The sequence below is a fragment of the Leopardus geoffroyi genome, chromosome A2, assembly GCF_018350155.1.
Source record: "Leopardus geoffroyi isolate Oge1 chromosome A2, O.geoffroyi_Oge1_pat1.0, whole genome shotgun sequence".
Classification (NCBI taxonomy): domain Eukaryota; kingdom Metazoa; phylum Chordata; class Mammalia; order Carnivora; family Felidae; genus Leopardus; species Leopardus geoffroyi.
Genome location: NC_059331.1, coordinates 13,748,959 through 13,768,543, shown reverse-complemented (window position 1 = coordinate 13,768,543; position 19,585 = coordinate 13,748,959). Strand labels below are relative to the sequence as shown.

Genomic DNA, 19,585 nt, shown 5'->3' with positions numbered 1-19,585 from the left:
TGGAGTTAGCCTGTTGTGGGCCTTGTGGGGTGTTGAACAGCATCCCTGGCCTCCGTGCTCCAGAGACCAGGAGGGCCCTCCTCCCCAGCCAAGTATGTCTCTGGACATTGCCCATGTCCCCCCCGGGGCAGAATCACTTGGTTAAGAACCCTGAATGTAACTCAGTGCCTACCTAGGGTGCTTCCTGGACCTGGAGGTGGAGTTCGTAAACACTTCCTGTTGCTTTACCCAAGAAGTGCTCTTCTCCATGGGGAGAAGAAGGGGGATTCTGGCCATGGTGAAGTTCTGACTCTCCCTGTCCCGGTCCTGGCGTAAAGGGGCCTGCCTTGGGCAGCATCCATGCCTCCTCCTGTGGGGCTGCCTGTTGCCCTGCCCTGCATGCTGCCTGTTTCTTCCTACCTGCATCAGCATCTTTATTACACCTGCAGGAGCTGCCTGGGGCCAGAAGACTGCAGTGTGCTCTGTAGTGAGGCCTCCTCGCTGCCCACCCCTACCAGGCCTCCTGATTCACCCTGGGCTCTTGGCCGAAGCACAGCGACACTGGTCCCAACGAACTCCTGGTTTCAAACCCCGCACGTGCCTAATAGGAGATGGTGTTCTCCTACGCTGGGTCCTGATAGGGCCACAGCTGGGGTGGGGCTCTCAAGGGCCCAGACCCCGCTCCATGCCTGCTGCAGTCACTGGGCTGCTCAGCCTTGGGAAAGGGTATGACCTCTGAGCCTGTGGTGGGAATGACATGACCCCTCAGAGGGTCTGCAGAGACTGGAGGTGTTGTGTGTAACATTGCTGGCCTGAAGTGCAGTCCATACACTTACTGAGCGCGATGCATGCAGACAGGTGTGTCCTAGAGACTGTCATAGGAAGTCGTGTTACCTGATAACTTGCTAATCACAGTCTGGGGAATGACCCAAAAGCTGCCAAGGCAACAGGGAAATGGGCAGCACCCGGGCTAGTCTGTTGGACCTTCCCTGGCATGTCCGCCTTCTGTCCTGCTGAGTAGGTGAGGTAATAGGGTGACAGGGCTCCCCTAACAAATGGTGTGTCCCTGGCCCCATGTTGTCCCCTGCAGGGAGCAGCCAGCCAGAAGGCAGTGACGGGCCATGGTAGCATGGTGAGCCCATGCACTGCCAGCTGCTGGCGTTCCAGCTGCTGGCGGCCGGGCCAGGTGGGTCCAGAGGGTGACCGCTGGTCCTGCTGTGAAGGCATCTCTGACGGGGCTCTGGCCACTTGCTCCGCACTGTCGGTGCCACACCTTGTCGGGGGTCCACAAGCCCCGGGGAAGCCCTGTGCCCATCACACCGCCGCGGACTTCCATTTGCGCCACGCCTTCTTACCCAGGGCCGCTCTTGTGCTGCTCAGCATCTCCGCGCCAGCCTCTGCCACCCTGGTTCAGGTCTGCCCTCTTGCCGTGTGCACTGGATCCCTCACTGGATCCTTCTGTGTGTAATCATGGCCCCATGGTGGGTGGCCTGTGTCCAGTTGTCCTGCCCTGCATGCCATGCTCTGTGAGGCATGGCCTGGGACTCGAGGCACTTGGGAAATGCCCCTTGAGCGCATAAAGGGGTAAGTGGTCAGCCGGGCTGGAGGTGCATGGCCAGCGTGTCCAGCAGGCAAAGGTGCAGAGTCTGGCTACTCCATTCCCCCAAGGCCTGGGCTCAAGGGAGGTCAGGGTTAGCTTGGCACTGAGAGCGCAGCCCTCCAGTTAACCTTGTGCCTCAGGTTTGCTTCCATCTTCCCCACCCCAGTCCTTGTGCCTCATGGCCACCTTTTTTTTTTTTTAATTTTTTAATGTTTATTTAGTTTTGAGAGAGAGCGAGAGAGCGGGAGAGCGCACGCACAATCAGGGGAAGGGCAGAGAGGGAGGCACAGAATCCAAAGCAGGCTCCAGGCTCTGAGCTGTCAGCACAGAGCCCAATGCAGGGCTCGAACTCACAGGCGATGAGATCATGACCTGAGCTGAAACCAAGAGTCTGATGCTCAACTGACTGAGCCAGCCAGGTGCCCCCTGCCCTCCCCCCCCCCCCCCCCACTGTTGTCTTCTCTGGAAATATCACAATGAGAACAAGTCTTTCATGTTCATACACACATTCCCTGTAACCCGGTGCTTTTTACCCTCTGTACAGAGCCACGGGCCCATCTGGTGTCATTCTCCTGCCTCCTGAAGGACTTTCAGAATCTTCCTTGCAGTACAGATCTACTGCAAAGATTCTCTCAGCCTTTGTCTGCACAAGTTTTCGTTTCCCCTTCTCTTTTCACTGGATAAGGAATTCTGGGTTGGCATTATTCTTCCTCAGTATTTTACAGATGTCCTTCCCCGGTCTCCAGGCTTGTTTTTTTTTTGTTTTTTTTTTTTGATACTGGGCCTTGTGAGTCTTATCTTTGCTTCTTGGTTCATAGCATGTCAGTCAGCAGTCATGCTCATTTGCTTATGGTATGCTGTGACGTAGTTCTTTGTTTTCCGTCTGGAGCTTCTTGGATCTATTGAATTATTGTGCTCCTCACATCTGGGCCATTATTTCTTCAGATACCATGCTCTTGGGATACCAGTTATGCATATGTTGGAACTCTTGGTACCATTGTCCCGAAGTTCACCAAGGCTGTATTCACTTTTCCATAGACTTTTTTTCCTGTGTGTGATTCATTTTGGATAGTGTTTGTTAGTTTGTCATCAGGTTCATAACTTTCTTCTTCCACATTGCCTAATAGTAATCCTTCCTAGTGAGTTTTTCTTTCCAGATATTGCATTTCTCAGCCCTAGAAGTTCTGTGTGGCTCTCTTCTTATGCCTCATATTTCTCTTCTCACCAGTTCAAGTTTCTTTTAAGTCCTTAAACATTTTTTTAATTAAAAAATGTTTTTAATGTTTATTCATTTTTGAGAGACAGAGCGTGAGTGGTGGAGGGGCAGAGAGAGAGAGGGAGACACGAAATACGAAGCAGGCTCCAGGCTCTGAGCTGTCAGCACAGAGCCCCATGCAGGGCTCGAACCCACAAACTGTGAGATCACGGCCTGAGCCGAAGTCAGACGCTCAACCAACCACCCAGGAACCCCAGCCCTTGAACACTTTTGATATATAATGGTTGCTCTAAAGTAAAGCCTTTATCAGTTCCATCATCTCTGGCCTTTCTGAGTCTGTTCTCATTGGCTGCATTTTCTCCTGTGTTAGGGGGTCACATTCTCCTATAGCCTCAACATGTCTGGAGGCTTTGGTTTTGGATACTGAGTGTTGTGAATTCCATGGGGTTGTGTGCTGGGTTTCGTTGTCTTTCTTGAAGCGTGTTCTGCCGTGGCCTCTGACAGGCACTTTGGTTAGTGGTGGATCAGCTGATCCCACGGAAGCTTGTTTCTGAGATTTTTTTAGTAAGGGGAATTGAGAGAAGAGGATTAGTTGAGCTCTACTGCCTAGCAGGGTGCAGCGAGGACTCCCCTGGACTGGCCACATATGGCATGTCCCAGGCCACATCCTGGGGGCCCTGCCTTGGGAAGTGCCCCTGAGCCTTTGTGGGCAGCAGCTCAGGGCCCTGTGCAGGCTCCAGGAGAATCCTTCTGTGCTGCGCCCTCCTCCATGGGCTTCTGTCTACACATCCAGCCCCTTCAGCCTCCCCCGCCTGTGATCTGGAAAGTTTCTTGAGGCAGTGAGCTGGGCAGTCAGAGACTCCCTTAGCTGTTTCCCTTCTCTTGCACATCTCTGGCTAGTGCTGCCCGTGCCCCTATCCGAAAATTGTTGTTGGATGTTTTTTGTCCACCACCCTTGTTGTTGCCAGTAGGTGGCATGTCTGGACCCAGATAGTCTATCTGCCGCTTATGTAAGTGTCTGCTTGTGAAGGGCTGAGAGGGTTTGATGAGATTGCCGTCTGTTCATTTGCCCTTCCGTTCATCCAGCAAATGTTCCCTGGACTTGGGTGGCCGACCATGGCCTCCCAAAGAGGAAAGGCCAACCTCCTGTCAGTGGAGTGGAGGGCATGAATCACTGGCCTGAACCCCAGAATCCCTAGACAGAAGGCCAGAGGTGACTGCAGCGGACCTGGCTGGGTCCTTTCGTGGTCAGCCTGCGTGCCCCTAAAGGGCTCGGAAAAAAGGAGATTGCAGCTGTGTATCACCCACTGCGGAGAACGTGGGCCTTAGTGGTGGCAGGCAGGGTTGAATCCTGCCCTCGTGGGTGTAGGCAAGTCATTTGACCCTCCCTGTGACTTGAGGTTTGTCGTGGAGTTTCGTGATGACAAGCCCAAAGTGCAGCTAGCTCTCTGCCTGTGACCTGTAGGACATGTTTTGGTGTGCGTGTGCCCTCGTCCCCTGCTGCCCCACCTCCGGATGGCACTGAGTTCTGTGCCTTCACCAGCCGTGGAGGCCGCTAAGTGAGGGGAAGTGCAGGCATGCTGTTCTTAGGTGTTGGATCTTCGGCTTTGGGTGTGTGTTGTTGCCTGTAGGAATTTGGAAGTTGCTAGCCTAGGGCCTGGAGGCTGCCCGGCCCGTGTTTCCCTGGGAGCCCTTGGGAACAGCCAGCTTCAGACCAGCAGGCCTTTCCGTTGCGCGCGGCATGCGGCACTGCTGGTGCGAACAAAGCTGTGGCTGCTTCTGCTACCACTGGCCGTTGGCCACCCACGGGGGTCAGGCGCAGCAGGCCTTTGCTGGGTCTTGTGTCCCCAGTGTACCCAGCAGACACCCAGTGACCTCCAAGTGGGGGTCCACGTTGGTGTCTGCTGCAGCTTGCTGGTTGGAGCGGGAAGAAGCCCAGATGGTTGCACCTCTTTGTTAGACGGCAGAGGGAGGAAGCTGGGGCGATGCCCCACATGCTGAAAGCCACTTCTGTCAATGTGACTTGACCCAGTGGTTGGGGTTTCCACAGGGATGCACAGCATTTGGGGTTCCCCTCAGCCTACCTGCCCCACCCTGAACCTGACTCAGAGGGAGGGTTAAGAACTGCTGAATGATGCAGCCAGCTTCATTCTAGTAGGTTCTTGGAGGTGACAGGCTAGATGTGCTTTGAGTCATTCAAATTAAGTGTATTTGCTTTACAGTAAGTAGTTGAGAACTTCCTTTTAGAAGAATAAAACCCATACTTTGATCTAAAAACAGATTTCCATTGCAAGTATCACCCCCCCTCCCCGGGCAAAATAATGTGTGCCAAAGGCCACACTCGTGTGTGGAGACACACACGAGGTTTCAGTACAGTTTAGAACCCTTTACAAAATTCTGTAAGATTAAAACCTTGTTGTAACAATTTTCATTTTGTTGTGCTTCATTAAAATGTTGCTGGGTCTCTGAGCTGGGAGTTTGTGGCAGGTGGGATGGTCACATGCCAGTATAGAGGACACTCCAAGACCGAATTCCTGCAGCCCGTGGAGAGGTGGCCCGGCTGGCACCTAGGTTTCTTCCTGGAAATCTTAAGGCGGAGGGGTGGAGTGCACAGTGGCCAGCAGGTGCCCCGTGTGGAAAGTCTGCACAAAAGGTCAAGGTAGGAGCACCTGGGTGGCTCAGTCGGTTAAATGTCCGACTCTTGATTTCAGCTCCGGTCATGATCTCATGGTTCACGAGATCGAGCCCCCCCCACGTCGGACTCTGCGCTGACAGCGTGGAGCCTGCTTGGGATTCTCTCTTTCCCTTTCTCTGTCCCTCCCCTGCATGCATGCGGGCTCTCTCCCCCTCTCAAAATAAATAAAAAACAAAAACAAAACCAAAAACAGTCAAGGTAGTTTGCCCTGGGGTGGAGGAGCTGATGGGTAAGAGCCGCAGTGGCTCAGGGAGCCTTATTAACCCAGATTACCAAGGGTGGGCCCTACCAGGCCCTAAGTGTGGCTGTGGCTGTGACTGGCTGTCCAGTGTTGGATGGCGTGGCCTGAGTGCCGTTAGAATACACTTTGTCATCTAGTGAATGTGAGGGCACTGAGGTGCTGCTTCTCCCTTTGTTCTAACGTCTTACCAGGTGGGGCCCCTTTCCCCTGCCTGCACGGGGCGGGCGGAACTCTGGTAGGTCTTGTCCTGGAGCCTCTTTTTGTTAGTGGCTCTAGACAGGGCCTGTGGGGAGTCACCCAAGTGTGGATGCGATAGCGTGAGTGCATTGCTCTGCTATTGACAAGAAGGGTCTGGTGCTCCTGCTGGAGGGAGGAGACACCATGAGAGCCCGTATAGCCAGGAGTCTGGTTCTGTGGTGACAGCCTCGTCGCATGGGGGCATGCACTTGGCATTGTCAAGAAAGCCTGGGTTTTTAGGCCTCTCTGCCAACGTCTCCAATGGGTGAAGCCACTGCCCTTGGGAAATGAGTGACTGCAAGAAAGGAGTCTTCCGGATAACTTGCTTGACCGCAACCAAGCCGGTTAAATGCTTCACTAAATGGCCCACGGGGAGCATGTGGTCCAGGAGGAGGGTGACCCACCACACCAGCTGGTGTGGGTGCTGGTTGTCAGCCAGGAACTTCTGGGGCCGCCCTGGTGGAATTCTTTCCAGGGAGGTGCACTCTTTCTAGTTCCTCCCCACTGTTACTCTATATCCAGACTCCTAGCATCACCGTTGTCATGTCCCCTGTCCCCCAAGCCCCTGGAGGACACAGACCTTGCCCTGTGTTGATAAAGACACACACGGTACTAGAGTTAGTCCCTGGCTGACTCCTGTGTGGGGGTCTGGACTAACAGACCGGGGGGTGCACCGCGGCGTCCCACACCTCTGCTCTGGGCTTTGCATCTGCTGTTCCCTCTGCCAGGAACAGCCTGCTTTCCTGCCTTTGATGATCCGGTGATGGTGGTAGAGAGCTCTGTAGGACTGCTCGGTCTTAACATCGCCTTTGCTGTGGTGCTCTTGTGTTTTCTGCCATTTACTTCCATCTCCTTTATATCACGCCTGCACTGCAAACGATTACCAGACCAGAGTATCTCCCCTGGGTGTTCAGGAATCTTCTGTGTTCGGGTGATGTTGCTCAAAGCCCAGGAGTCTTCAGAGAGAGACCCTCCGTGAGCCTGAGGACAGGTCACAGCTATCATGGAGGTGTGTCGACAGCACACAGAACGTACCCGTTTTAGGTGTGGAGTCCATGAGAGTGACTACACCACCTGAGAAGTTGCCTCCGACATCTGCAGCCACTGCCGCTCCCACCCCTAGCCCAGGCACTCACTGATTGACTTTCTGTCTCTTTAGTTTTGCCTTTTCTGGAGATTTATATGAGCAGATTCATACCTGCAGGATGTCACATGTTGAGGTACTGTCACTTAGCCAGTGGCTTTGGGGTTTGTCCATGTTGTGTCCATTGGGAATTTGTCCACCAGTTGATGGATGTTTGGATTGTTGCTGCCTTTTGGATATTAAGAGTAATTCTGTGCACATTTGTAGATAAGATTTTGTGTAGATCTATGTTTTCATTTCTCTTGGGTCTGTGCCTTGGCGTGGAAATTCGGGGTCATGTGGTAACTGTGTTTAACCTTTTGAGAAACTACCAGACCGTTTTCCACAGTGGCTGTGCTTTGTATGCTCCCACCAGCAAGAGATGAATGTCTGGGGTATCATCCTTTTTGTTTTAGCCATTCTGATAGGTGCACGGTATCTCCCTACAAAGCCTGCGCCTCACCGATGAGTCTTAGCTTCTTCTCACATGCTCATTGGCCGCCTGCAGGTTTTCTTTTTGGTCTCTTTCTTTAACCCAATTCCAAGCAAAGGCTGCCTAAGTGTCGTGTCTTCGAGAGCCCAGCCAGGCCGGGGACCCCACAGGGGCTGTGTTTCTCATTCTCTGAACGTCAGCCCAGGCGGGGGTCAGGTTGTGGTTTGTAGGATGGGGCAGCTGGTCCTGAGCCTGCTTTGGGGGAAGCCTGGCTCCTTTCTCCAAAGCACAGTGGGCCTTGTGCCTGCAGGGGCAGGTTTCTAGTCCTGGAGCAGAACAAGGGGCTGGTGGACGTCCCATATCTGATGGCCTGGCAGTGAGAGGTGATGTGCTTTGGAAGTATAGGGTAGCTTCTAGGGTGTCTGATCCCATGGAGGTAAGTGCTGGTGCTCGGTGTGATCTCTCAGGACGTTTGGAAATTCTGCTGCACCACACTCAGTGACAAATTGCTCCCGATGACAGAATCCTTGAGATTTTTGGGTAAAGAAGGGGCTCCTGGTAAACAAAAAGGGCAGGGGTACATGCGTGGCTTGCGTGGTCCATGCTGGCTGAGCCATGTCTGCGACACAACCGCAGCCCTCACCCCAGCGGCTAATGGGTCCATGGGCACCGAGAGGCCAGCATGCCCGTTGGTTTTTTTTTTTTTTTTTTAATTTTGTGTTATTAGTGGGGTTTTTTTAATGTTTATTTTTTGAGAGCGAGAGAGAAAGAGAGCGAGAGAGAGCGTAGACGGGGAGAAGTAAAGAGAGAAGGAGAGAATCCCAAGCAGGCTCCATGCTGTCAGTCCAGAGCCCAGTGTGGAGCTCAGTCTCAGGAATCATGATCATGACCTTGAGCCAAACTCAAGATTTGGACGCTTAACCTACTGAGCCACGTAGGTGCCCCGTCGGCTGGTTCTTTCCACAAATCTGGAGAGCTCCTTCATCCCAGGGCCTGCGGTGGCCTGACATGCTGGATGGGGAGCAGACAGGTAGCCACTCCAGACCCCTGGTGTCTGGGAGTGTGGGGGCCAGGTGGGAGGGCCTCGCCTCACTGCAGGTGGGGCTCGACTGGAGGTGGGAGAGCCCAGACCCTGCCTGCCGTCTGAAGAAGGCTGGGGAGGACAGTGGGCACAGAGGCCAGGTGGGTTTGGGGGCTGAGGGAGAGGGTTGTGGTGACAAACTAGGACCACGCGGTGGGGCGGTATCTGCTGTGCAGAGGTGGGTGCTTGGGGCCCAAGATGGGTGAGAAAGAGAGGTGCGACCCTCCATCTGGACCCATGTTCTTTCTGAAATTCTGACAGAAGGCTGATCTCTGAATAGCTGAAGCTTCAAGTATTTTGAGTTTTTAAGTATATTTTTTCTTGTGACATTTGGAAATTCCGCCGTCCCAAGCTCGGTGACAAATTGCTCTGAAGCTGTGACGTGGGAACTGAGCAGGCATTGGGCCCTGTCTTGGCAGGGTGTTTGGTGGGGTGGGGGGGTGGGGTGTGGGGGGCGAGGACATCACCTCATCAGCCTGCCTTCTGGACAGTGGTGCTTGTCCATGGTGGTTCCCTTCTGAGAGGGTGTCTCCGGGGCAGGACAGCCTGGGCTGACGTTGGTTTGGGGAGGACAGTGAAGGACTGCCCACTGCCTGTGTCTCCACTCTTACTTCTTATATACCTGGCCCCCACAGCATCCGAGAACTGCCGATCCTTTAAAATTCTGTTTCAGTGACCTTTCCTGGCATTTTCAGCGTGTGTGTGTTTTCTCTTGCCTCTCCTGAAAGCACTGTCCTTACACTACTCTTTCTACAACTGGGAAGTAAATCCCTGGGTTTACAGATATCTTAATGACACTTTCCTGTTTTTCTTTTTTGCAGGATTCTGTTTCACTGAGACCGTCAATCCGATTTCAGGGAAGTCAAGGGGTGAGTCTTTTTTGTCTTAATCGTATTTGGAATTGTGACCAGTGTGCTGTCTTGCCTGTCATGGCTTGCTGGGCACAGAGGCAGGCTGGGGGCAGCATTTTGGCCCCATCCGGCTCTGTGTCAGGCCAGGGCCTGTGCCAAGCTGAGGCCTGCCAGGTTGGTCCCACAGCCAGGGCCACACCAAGAGGCTGTCTGGGGCGAATGCAGCTTCTCTGTCCAGTGGCCCCTCAGAGTCTCTCCACTTCCTTCCTGTAGCCAATGACTCCTGGGCCCCCCGTACTGATCTGATCTCTGTGCTGATTCAAAACTGAGGTGTCCTAGGGGCGCCTGGGTGGCTCAGTCGGTTGGGCGTCCGACTTCAGCTCAGGTCACGATCTCACAGTTTGTGAGTTCAAGCCCCACGTCGGGCTCTTGTGCTGATACCTTGGAGCCTGGAGCCTGCTTGGGATTCTGTGTCTCATTCTCTCTCTGCCCCTCCCCCACTTGTGCTCTGTCTCTCAAAAATAAATAAATGTAAAAAAATTTAAAAACAAAAAACAAAAAAACTGAGGTGTCCCAGAGGCCAAGTGGGACTGGAGCTGTAGCCTCCCTGGAAGCTGGTCTCTGTTGTTGGACCTGGGACCGTGGGTGTCTGATTTTGGTACTGGGCTGCTGGCCCAGGGGGTAGGTATAGAAACTCAGCACTCCCATTTTTTGTGAAATGTGTTTATTTCATTCTAAATGACCACCTTACAGAAAAAAATTGGAGAATAAAAGAAAGGATTAGTTGTCCACAATCCTTGCCTCCCAAGGCTTAGGACTTACCCCTGCCCCCTCCCCCCCCCCCCCCCCCCAAATCCCTCACCCACCAAACATACCTTGATACACTGGTTTTTATTGTGGTCTTTATTGCAAGTCTGTCTGTCTGTCTGTCTCTCTCTTTTTCTCTTTTTAATCTGAAGGGTTGCCACAAGTGTCTAAATCAGTTAGTTTCCACCTGACAGCTGGCCGGCTGCCTCCTTAAGAAGATCTGCGCACCTGCCAGGGTGCTCCAGAGAGACAGAGCCTCTAGAACATCCATGTGTCTGTGTGTACAGATACATAGATACAAGGAGATGTATTGCAAGGCATTGGCTCACATAGTTGTGGGGCTGGTGAGGCTGAAAGTCATCCATGGGGAAGGCAGGAATGGGCACTGTGGTCCATAGGCGACCTTCTTTCTCCTCAGGGAAACCTCAGTTTCCTTAAGGCCTTCAGCCGTTTGGGTGAGGCCCACTCAGACCATTGAGGGTCACTTTCTTAAAGTCAGCTGGTTGTGGATGCCACCACATCTACAGAATACCCCCATCCACATTAGCATTCATGATGCCCCCGGGGGCTGAGGCCTGGCCAGGTGCACACGTGAACTGAACTGAACTGACATTATTGCGAAGACCAGTTAAAGTCAGCAAGACCTCTTGAAAGGCCCCAGACTCCTCGCTCCCCCAGTTCCTCCTCTGGAACTTCTGCACCTCTCTTTGGTCCCATCAGTCTTGTGGCAGCCTTCCCTTTACTGTCCCTGGGACATTTCCCCAGGGGCAGAGGTCAGTGTTGGGGGGCAGGGCTCCCTCGGCTTGCTGCCAGGCCGGCCCCATGGTGCCCTCTGGTGGCCAATAGTCATGCTGTACCCTCTGTAGTCGGGAAGATGAGGAAGCAGATGCATGGAAAGGGCCACTAAAAGCCATGGCTTATCCTGTGAGCAGCATTTTCTGGTCAGCAGGACACCACACGGCCGCTCACGGAAGCACCATGAGGTTCTCCTGGGCCATGTTTTGTGTCACCCAAATTTCTGTGCAAAGCCTGAGAGCCACATCCATTCGAGTCAGGGGTCCTGCCACCTTAGAGTCAGAATCATGCTTTGCCCACTTTCCTTCCTTCTGGATTTTCTCATGTGTAACAGAGTTTCTAGAAGGTTCTGAGGGTACAGAGGCCCTGTGCCGCAGCTTTGGGCAAGTCAGGCCACAGTTCTCCACTCTTCCCTTTGTGAGCCTGGGGAGGGCTGTGCCAGGTAGAGAGGAGGGGTGCTGTTCTTTCCCTGCTTGCTGTGAAGGGTCAGGCACTAGGTCTGCCCTCCGTGTCTGCACGTCATCCTTCTCTTCCTGGGCAGTGATGGGATGCATCCCCTACTCCCTGCCAGGTGTGAGGGGCCTGGCCTGGTGCTGGACACACAGCAGACGCTTTCCTGGCCAGGCCGCATCTGCATAGTCATCATGCTGCCAGAGGAGGCAGGGTGCCTGGGCTCTCCCCTCCCACCTCTCCTGGTCGCTGAGCTGCTTGTGTATAGCTGAGGGTGGGGATGGGGCCAGTGAGGTAGGCTGGGTAGAGAGAGGAACGGGAGGCCAGAGGGGTGGGAGGAACGGGAGGCCAGAGGGGCGGGGCTGGGCAGGCCCATTCAGTGTTCGTGGTCCATGGGCTGAGTCCACGTTCCAGGCTCTGCATAGCGTGACAAGGACCGTCTTTCCCAGAGGCCCATGAAGCTGACAGACTGAAGGTCTGTAGGCTCTTGGCTCAGGGGCCTTTGCCAGTTCTTTTCACTGTCCCTCAGCCTCCTCACCCAGGAGATGGGCTCTCTGCCTTCGGGGTTGTGTGTGTGGGGGGGGTAATAAGGACTTAGAAAACCAGTGTCCTTGCAGCCCACAGCAAGCTCACTCAGCCCCTAGTGCATGTCCCCCTTGGTGTGCACAGCCAGCATAGGACCTCAGTGTTGAGCGCTGCCTGGGGGCGAGGTGGTGGGAGTCCGATCTGGCCTGGTCACCTCCCTGCCTATGCTTGTAAGCACCATGGGAGCCAGGCCTGCCTGAGGAGGTTGTGGTGTGTGGCCGGGCCCTGGCGTTGGCTAGTTCCTTGGGGTGACTAATGGCATTTGCCAGGTCTCTCACTTGTAGCGTGTTGGCCTCTAGGGTGTCATGCGCCAGAGCAAAGTGTTCATCGCCGTTTCATTGCCACGTACATGTTTGTGTTTGCATTCCCCGCCCTCTCCCAGACACTGAGCTGGCTGACCTGGGCCCCTCTGCTGTCTGGGGCTCACTTTTTTTTTTTTCCTTTTGAGTTTATTTTATTTATTTTGAGGGAGAGAGGGAGAGAGAGAGAATCCCAAGCAGGCTCCGCCAGCACGGAGCCCGATGTAGGGCTTGAACTCACAAACTGTGAGATCATGACCTGAGCCAAAATCAGGAGTCGGACGCTTAACCGACTTAGCCACCCAGGTGCCCCTGGGGTTCACTTCTGCGTTGTGAACGTCTGACAGCTGGTGAAAAGTCAGCCTCCAGAGGGGAAAAGAAACCTCCACCTGGCCAGCCCCACCCCAAAACTCTTCAGTTGACGAAAAAAGAGAAGTAGGGGTGGTATCCAGGGCAGTTTAGCGTTGCGGCATTTGCCTGAGCTGCAGTTTCTAGAATGAAGTTTGGCAGGGCTGGTCGAAAGCCTTTGACCAGTTTCTGTCTGTGTGTCCAGGAGCCAACTCTGAAGGAGCAGTCCGGGATGTGCACATGATTGAGGCACGAGGGTGCTTGTTGCCGTGTTGTCACAGGGACAATTTGAAAACAGTCTAAAACATTTCTAAAATGGGGTGTTGCAGAGTCGGGAGCCATCTGTGTGCCAAGGTTGAGCAGAGGGCAGGGGCGTGCACTCCCTCTTCTGAGCATCCTCGGTGAGTGAGGGCATGAGAGTGGGTCTTGGAATGCAGGGAGGTGCTTAGAATGCACCCTGGTGTTGGGGCTGAGGGAGTGCCCCTGGGCCGAAGTGGCTGCTTTGCTCTTGGAAGTCAAGTTCAGCTGGACAACCGTAGTTCTCTTTACCCAGAACATGTTTTATTCTGAGGCTTCTTTAGGAAGCGAAAATAACTAAGAAAGCAAGTGTTGCCTGGAACCTCCTCTGGCCAGAGAGAACCTGGTCAGTTGGAGTTTGGGTTCCTGTACGTACCTGTTTGTCTTGTTCTTACCGGAACGGAATATCGAGCCCTTCCCCCGCCAGTTTTTGCCACCAGGACTTGATGTGCCTTTTCACAGCTCCCGCCTGCACCTGCAGATCGGGGGGGGGGGGGGGGGGGTGGGAAGCAGGCCCCACTTAGGATGGATTTCAAAAGGAGGAGGAAGTGAGGGGCACCTGAGTGGCTCAGTCAGTTAAGTGTCCGACTCTTGATTTCAGGTCAGGTCATGATCTCGCTGTTCGTGAGATTGAGCCCTGCCTCGGGGTCCACACTGACGGTGCGGAGCCTGCTTGGGATTCTCTCCCTCTCTCTCTCCCCCTCCCCTGGTTACATGTGCACATTCTCAATCTCTCTCTCTCTCAAAATAAATAAATAAAAAGGAGGAGGTGAAAGGGCTCTGGCAGGGACCTGTGCCCCTCACAGGTCTCAGAGGCACTCAGGGCCGCCCAGGAAGGACAAGCCTGTTTGCTGCTCTGGGTCTGTGTGCACAGACACTCGATTAGGTTTAAAGTGACTCCCCCTGCCCCCATAACCTGGAGTCAGGGCTGACCTTAGAGGCACCCAGACCTGCATGCCCAGGCCAGCTGAGGGCCACATGGTGGCCCCCGTGGGGCAGCCGAGACTCGGTCCAGGAGGCACATGCTGCAGCTGAGCAGGGCTGACTGTTGGGCCACATCCTGGTACATGTGCCAAGCTCTTTGCTGGCACAGAGAAAGCCATGCATTCCTGGTCTATTCATGCCCAGATGGGGAATTTCCTTGCTCAGTGCCCACCGACTGGTAACCGATAACCAGTGTCACTGAGGAGCAGCAAAGCTGCCCGTTAACCAAAGGAGTCCTCAGGCCGTGGTAGTGCTGGGCGGCGATGGGGCCGAGAGACCTGGCCACACCAGGCTCCCAGCAAACCTCCCCTCTGCCTTCCTCCTTCCCCCGCTCGGGTGTCCCCGCCTTTGTCCTGAAGGATACTGGAGACCTCTGTGTGTGTCTCCCCTGTCCCCAGCAGCATCACGTTCTCCCATGCATCAGTTTCAAGCCCCGGGTTTCCCACCATCCTGTGGCCCCAGTGGCTACACAAACCCACCTCCGGGCTCTGTGCTGGGACCCCCACATCCAGGACGAATTTTGGAGGTAGGCACGCACACCTGTGTGGAAAAGGTTTAGATGGCATAAAAGGGTCACGGCAAAGAGTCCCCACGGCTCCCACCCAGAGAGAAGCACAATCACTTTGGGACTGAGACCTGACCTCCTGCCCTCCTCTCAGGGGTGACAGCCCAGTGAGGACCATTGCCCTTGAGGCAGCCACTGTCCTCTGAGCAGACTGAGATGGAAAGTGGCGCCTGGGGAGGCTATGTCTCCATCAGAGCCAGGATGAGATGAGGAGGAGGTTCAAGGATCGGGTGGAGGAAGAGCCACCCGATGGCAGGGGTGTCAGCTTCCACCGGAAGCTTCTGTTGACTTGCTGACTTTGGGGTGCATGAGCTTCCGGCTGCATTCTGGGCAACGGCATCAGTGCGTATCTGGCTCTGGGTGCGTCTCCTGCAGTGACCCTCAGCAGCCTGAGCCTCAACATCTGGGCCGCGTGTTCCGGCTGCTTCTATGATGGAGAACAAAAGTCACATCCAAGAAGGGATGGGCCGGCAGCACAAGATGGCCACAAGTGTGAGACAGGGAGATGTCGCATACAGGCAGGACAGGGCTGAACTGCCTTATCTGGGAGCCAGTCTGTGCCACGTTGGCTCTCACTGTGCACGTCTGGAGCAGGGACTGACTGCAGGCTGGGCAGGTCACTCAGTATTTTGGGGCTAACTCTAGGCCAGGTGCACGTGCAGGTTCCCTTATGGGTCCACACACCACCCTGAGGAGCGGTGAAGGGAGGGAGGCTGTGAAGAGGGCAGCGGCCCTCCTTGTGACCTGAGCCACCGTGTCCTCAGTCTCAGGCTGAACTGCCCTTATTTACATATGACAGCTGGGCAAGGCTGGAATTCAGCTGGGGCCATGTTTGGTCCAGTGCTGATGAGGGAGGCATGGTGGTCTCACATCAGTGGAGAAGAAATAGGGCCTGGGCATACTGAGGTGGTTTAGCAGCCCAAGGATAAGGCCTGAATGGGGCCTGCCCACCCCCTCAACCTCCGTTTACCACTTCTGTCCCCCCTTGTTTGTGTGCCTAGCTGTGTTGAGCTCCTGCACTCAAAACCCAGGGATTACTTTATGAGGAGTCCCCACTGGTAACAGAGGGTTCTGGAGGCCCATCTGGTGCCCCAAATATGGGCCAGCAACCAGAGCATGGATCTTCCCACCAGCTTCCTCCACAGCCCCCAGGACTTCAACCCAGTGAGGGTTGGCCTGGAATGCCGCCCCGGCCTGTGGGTGCAATGCTATCCCACCTGCACCGAACCCTGCACCTTGGCCGGGACCTTTGCTGTCTGTCTATCTGCCGGTCAGGCTGTCCCACCCTTCTGCACAGGCACTGTCCAAAGTCAGGGTTCTATTAACCAAGACATTCATCCTTTGTCACATGTAACCGTGTCACGGTTTGTTGGGGGAGGGTGCGGCTGATCTGTGAGCCCCTCGGGGCCTGCACCCGCCTTGGTCTTGGCTGCAGGACAGTGAATGGACATCCAGGTGGAGTGTGTATCCCACAGGGGAGCAAGGGTTGGAGCATATCGGCTGCTCAGTGTGCACTGGTAGCTACTGCTGCCCGTCTTGTCTCACGTCACCTTCACACATGTCCCAGGCCAGATCTGCCCCATTTGCTGGGTGGGAAATTGGCTCATGGCCCAGATCAGGGTGGGCTCCCTGGCTCCGGGCTTGTGCTAAGTGCTCTGTGCTCCTCAGACCAACGTGCCATGCTTAGAAAGCACTGGCACTTCCTCCTTGTGTCAAGCTGTGGGGGACAGTCTGGGGTCCAATGGATGGCCCGTCCCACGGTCCCCTCCGTGATGTGGACCTCCCAGTGATGTTTCTCCCTCTCCATACAGCACATCTCCATCCCCCAGCCTGACTGCCCCACGGAGGCGCGGACCTTCTCCTTCTACCTCTCCAACATTGGCCGTGACAGCCCCCAGGGCAGCTTTGACTGCATCCAGCAATATGTATCCAGGTAAGGCCCCATCTGGGCGCAGTGCCCCCTTCTTCTTCTTCTCTTTTTTTGAGGGGGGTATTTATTTAAGTCATCTCTATACCCAATGTTGGACTTGAACTCACGACCTCAAGATCAAGACCCGCATGCTCTACTGACTGAGCCAGCCAGGCCATTCCAGATCCCCCTTCTCATACCCGAGCCTTGCTGCTGCATTCAGTGTGTCCAGGGCACAGGTGCAGGCCTGCTACCTCTGCCCAGGGGTCTGGGTTCCCTTGTTTTTTCCAGGTTAAGATACGCTGTGTGGAAATGATGCTGCTCAAGTTAGCGCTGGCCCCATTTCCAGCTGGGGGGTAACGGGGGGGCACGGGCGCCCAGACCGTGTCTCCCTGTCATCCCAGGAGTTCACCTTAGCTTCTGGCCCCTCGTTTTGCAGCCACGGGGATGTTCACCTGGACTGCCTGGGCAGCATCCAGGACAAAATCACGGTGTGTGCCACCGATGACTCCTACCAGAAAGCACGACAGAGCATGGCGCAAGCTGAGGAGGAGACACGGAGCCGTGGTGCCATCGTCATCAAGGCTGGAGGCCGCTACCTGGGTGAGGATGAGGCCTGCGACTCTGCCTGTGGGGGGGCTCATGCCTGCTGGGCAGCTGTGGTGGGGAGCAGGAGGGACTGAGGGCTTTTCCTGGCCAGGAGTGGGAATGATGGGTTGACAGAGGTACAGCCCCAAGCAAGGGGAGCCATCTCTCATTGTCAGGTCAGAAAAGGTCCTGTTGTACTGGCCGAGTCTGTTGGGGGCTGTGGCATCTGCTGATTCCCCAGTTTGAATATGAGCCCCAGGAACTCCAGGAATTCCGAATCCACGAGCCCTTCTCTCAGGTTCTGACCTCGGGAATCCCTACCCATCAGGGAGATAGACACGCTCCTCGATGACAGGGCTGGGGTCTGTCCTCCTTCAGCTGCCACCCCTGCCCTCACCCGCCTGGCTGGCTCTTCCCCAAGCCTGACATGGCCAGCGGCAAGGTGCCGATTGTGAGATGTGCCCTATGGCAAATAGTCTGCTGCTGGGTTGGGGCCAGCAAGGGCCTGTCACATCACAACTGGGAAGGAAATGTGTTGATTTCCTGCTGGACGAGAAGGCTCTGGCAGCTCATCATCTGCTTGGAAACGGTTTTGGTGAAGTTGAGACACCAGCAGCATGAAAAGTGTTTACTTTTAGGAAGCTCCATTCTTGCTTTAGTCTTCCCAGCACCTAGACCCAGACAAGTTCAAGAGTCATCAGGATTCAAGGCCAAGAGGAAGGGCGTTAGGCCCGAGAAAGGCACAAAATGGCTTACAGCAAACAGGACCTTAATGGCTTTTGGGGTTTTTTGTTTTTTAAGAAAAGGTGGGAGGATTTCAAAGGCCCCCAAAGGAGTATGTGATTTCACTGGCGTGGCAGTGGGGTTGGCTCTGAACGAAACCCTAGGCAGGAGGAGTCCATGCTACCAGTGAACGCTGCATCCTGCTGGATGTGGCCGTGCATGCCGAGGGAGCCCATGCCCTGGGCTGTGAGCTGCTGCTGGGGACAAAGCCGCCCGAGAGCAGCAGCCAGAATCCAGAAATGCTTCCCCTGCCTGCTCTCGCCTCAGCGTGCAAATGTGGACATTCATATACATCTTAGTAAGTTTCTGGGTCCTTCAGCCAAAAACTTGGTCAAAAGTGTGGCTTGTTGTACCACTTTGGGGACGGCGAGAGTTCTTGGTTTCGGTTCTGGTGGCAGCACTTGCCTCCTGGCCTCTGAAAGCGTAGTCATGTATGTCCCACTGCATCAGGCCTCTCCTCTACCCTGCGTCAGCCCATCAGCTGGGTCCTCTGGGAACAAAGTCTGGCCCTAAGGATTTTGACAGCACTCCTTCCCGGTATTATTTTGACAAATGAGATTTAAGGGATGAGAGCAAAACAAAAAGTTCTTGTGGAGAGCTTTCTGGCCCAAGGACGTGAGGCACACGCTGACCTCACTTGGCCGTGCACGTTCCCTCAGTGGCCGTGCTGCCGTCCAGGGTGGAGTTAACAAATTCTGAGCAGAGGCCCCTCCCTCAAGAGCAGTGCTGGAGTCTGTTCGCACTAGGGGGGTGGGGGATCGGGCCGCTGCCCCCCTCCCCCGGGACTCTGGGTCTGTCCAAGAAGCACTTGACGGGGCTGCAGCCTGGGGAGCTGCTCCTACCCCGGGGTCTCCAGAGAAGCTGCCCAAGCGGCCCCATACCTTTATCCACTCCTCCTTTATCATAAAAGAGAATGCCGGATCCTGTGGCTGGAGAGTGCTGTGATGTGCGGGCTCTGGGGGCGCCTGCCTCTGGCCGTTCAGGAACCCCACCCTTTTCATCAGCCGCCCTCTCCGTATAGCGGTCGGGCTGGCCTTGATGAAATCCATTAAAGCTCTGAACATACTTCTGTTTCCTGCAGCTCCCGCTTCTGACACTTGGGGCCCTGCAAGGGCCTGGTAGCTGTGTGTGGTCAGTAGGTGGTGTACTCAGCTGTCCAGGTCCCCACGGAGCAGGCCAGGCTGGATGGGGCTCCAGCTGCCTTCCCCTTGGGCTGTCGGCTGTCAGCAGGCGTCCACGCACTCGCTCAGAGTTCGGCATCAGCCCCAGGCAGAGGGACACAGAGGCCGTACCCCCTCACCCCCTTAAATCCCTAATGCCTTGGCTCTTGTTGCAGGCAAGAAGGTTCAGTTTCGGAAACCAGCCCCGGGGGCCACGGACGCCGTGCCCTCCCGGAAGCGGGCGACGCCAATCAACCTGGCGAGTGCCATCAAGAAGAGCAGTGTTGGTGGCATCAGTGGGGGCAGTGGGGTGTCTCAGAGGCCCTTCCGTGACCGAGTGCTGCACCTCCTGGCGCTGAGGCCCTATCGGAAGGCCGAGCTGTTGCTACGGCTGCAGAAGGACGGCCTGGCCCAGGCGGACAAGGATGCGCTGGACGGCCTCCTCCAGCAGGTTCGTGCTTGCCCGGGGCCAGGTGGAGGGTTCAGTCAACCTTGAGTGGCCTCGGCAGAGGGTCTGGACACAGGGGTGCTGGGAAGAGCCCTTCCTGGGATCTCTTCC

General features: G+C 55.2%; 1 protein-coding gene across 1 annotated transcript in view; it reads left to right on the top strand.

Annotated features, from left to right (window-relative positions):
• The window catches only part of ELL (elongation factor for RNA polymerase II), an 86,837-nt gene that overhangs the window by 47,040 nt on the left and 20,212 nt on the right, over positions 1-19,585 (top strand). The window contains exons 3-6 of the mRNA XM_045496677.1: positions 9,427-9,474; positions 16,398-16,519; positions 16,935-17,098; positions 19,203-19,477. Coding sequence (XP_045352633.1) covers positions 9,427-9,474; positions 16,398-16,519; positions 16,935-17,098; positions 19,203-19,477 — 609 coding nt within the window. The remainder of the gene's footprint in view (positions 1-9,426; positions 9,475-16,397; positions 16,520-16,934; positions 17,099-19,202; positions 19,478-19,585) is intronic.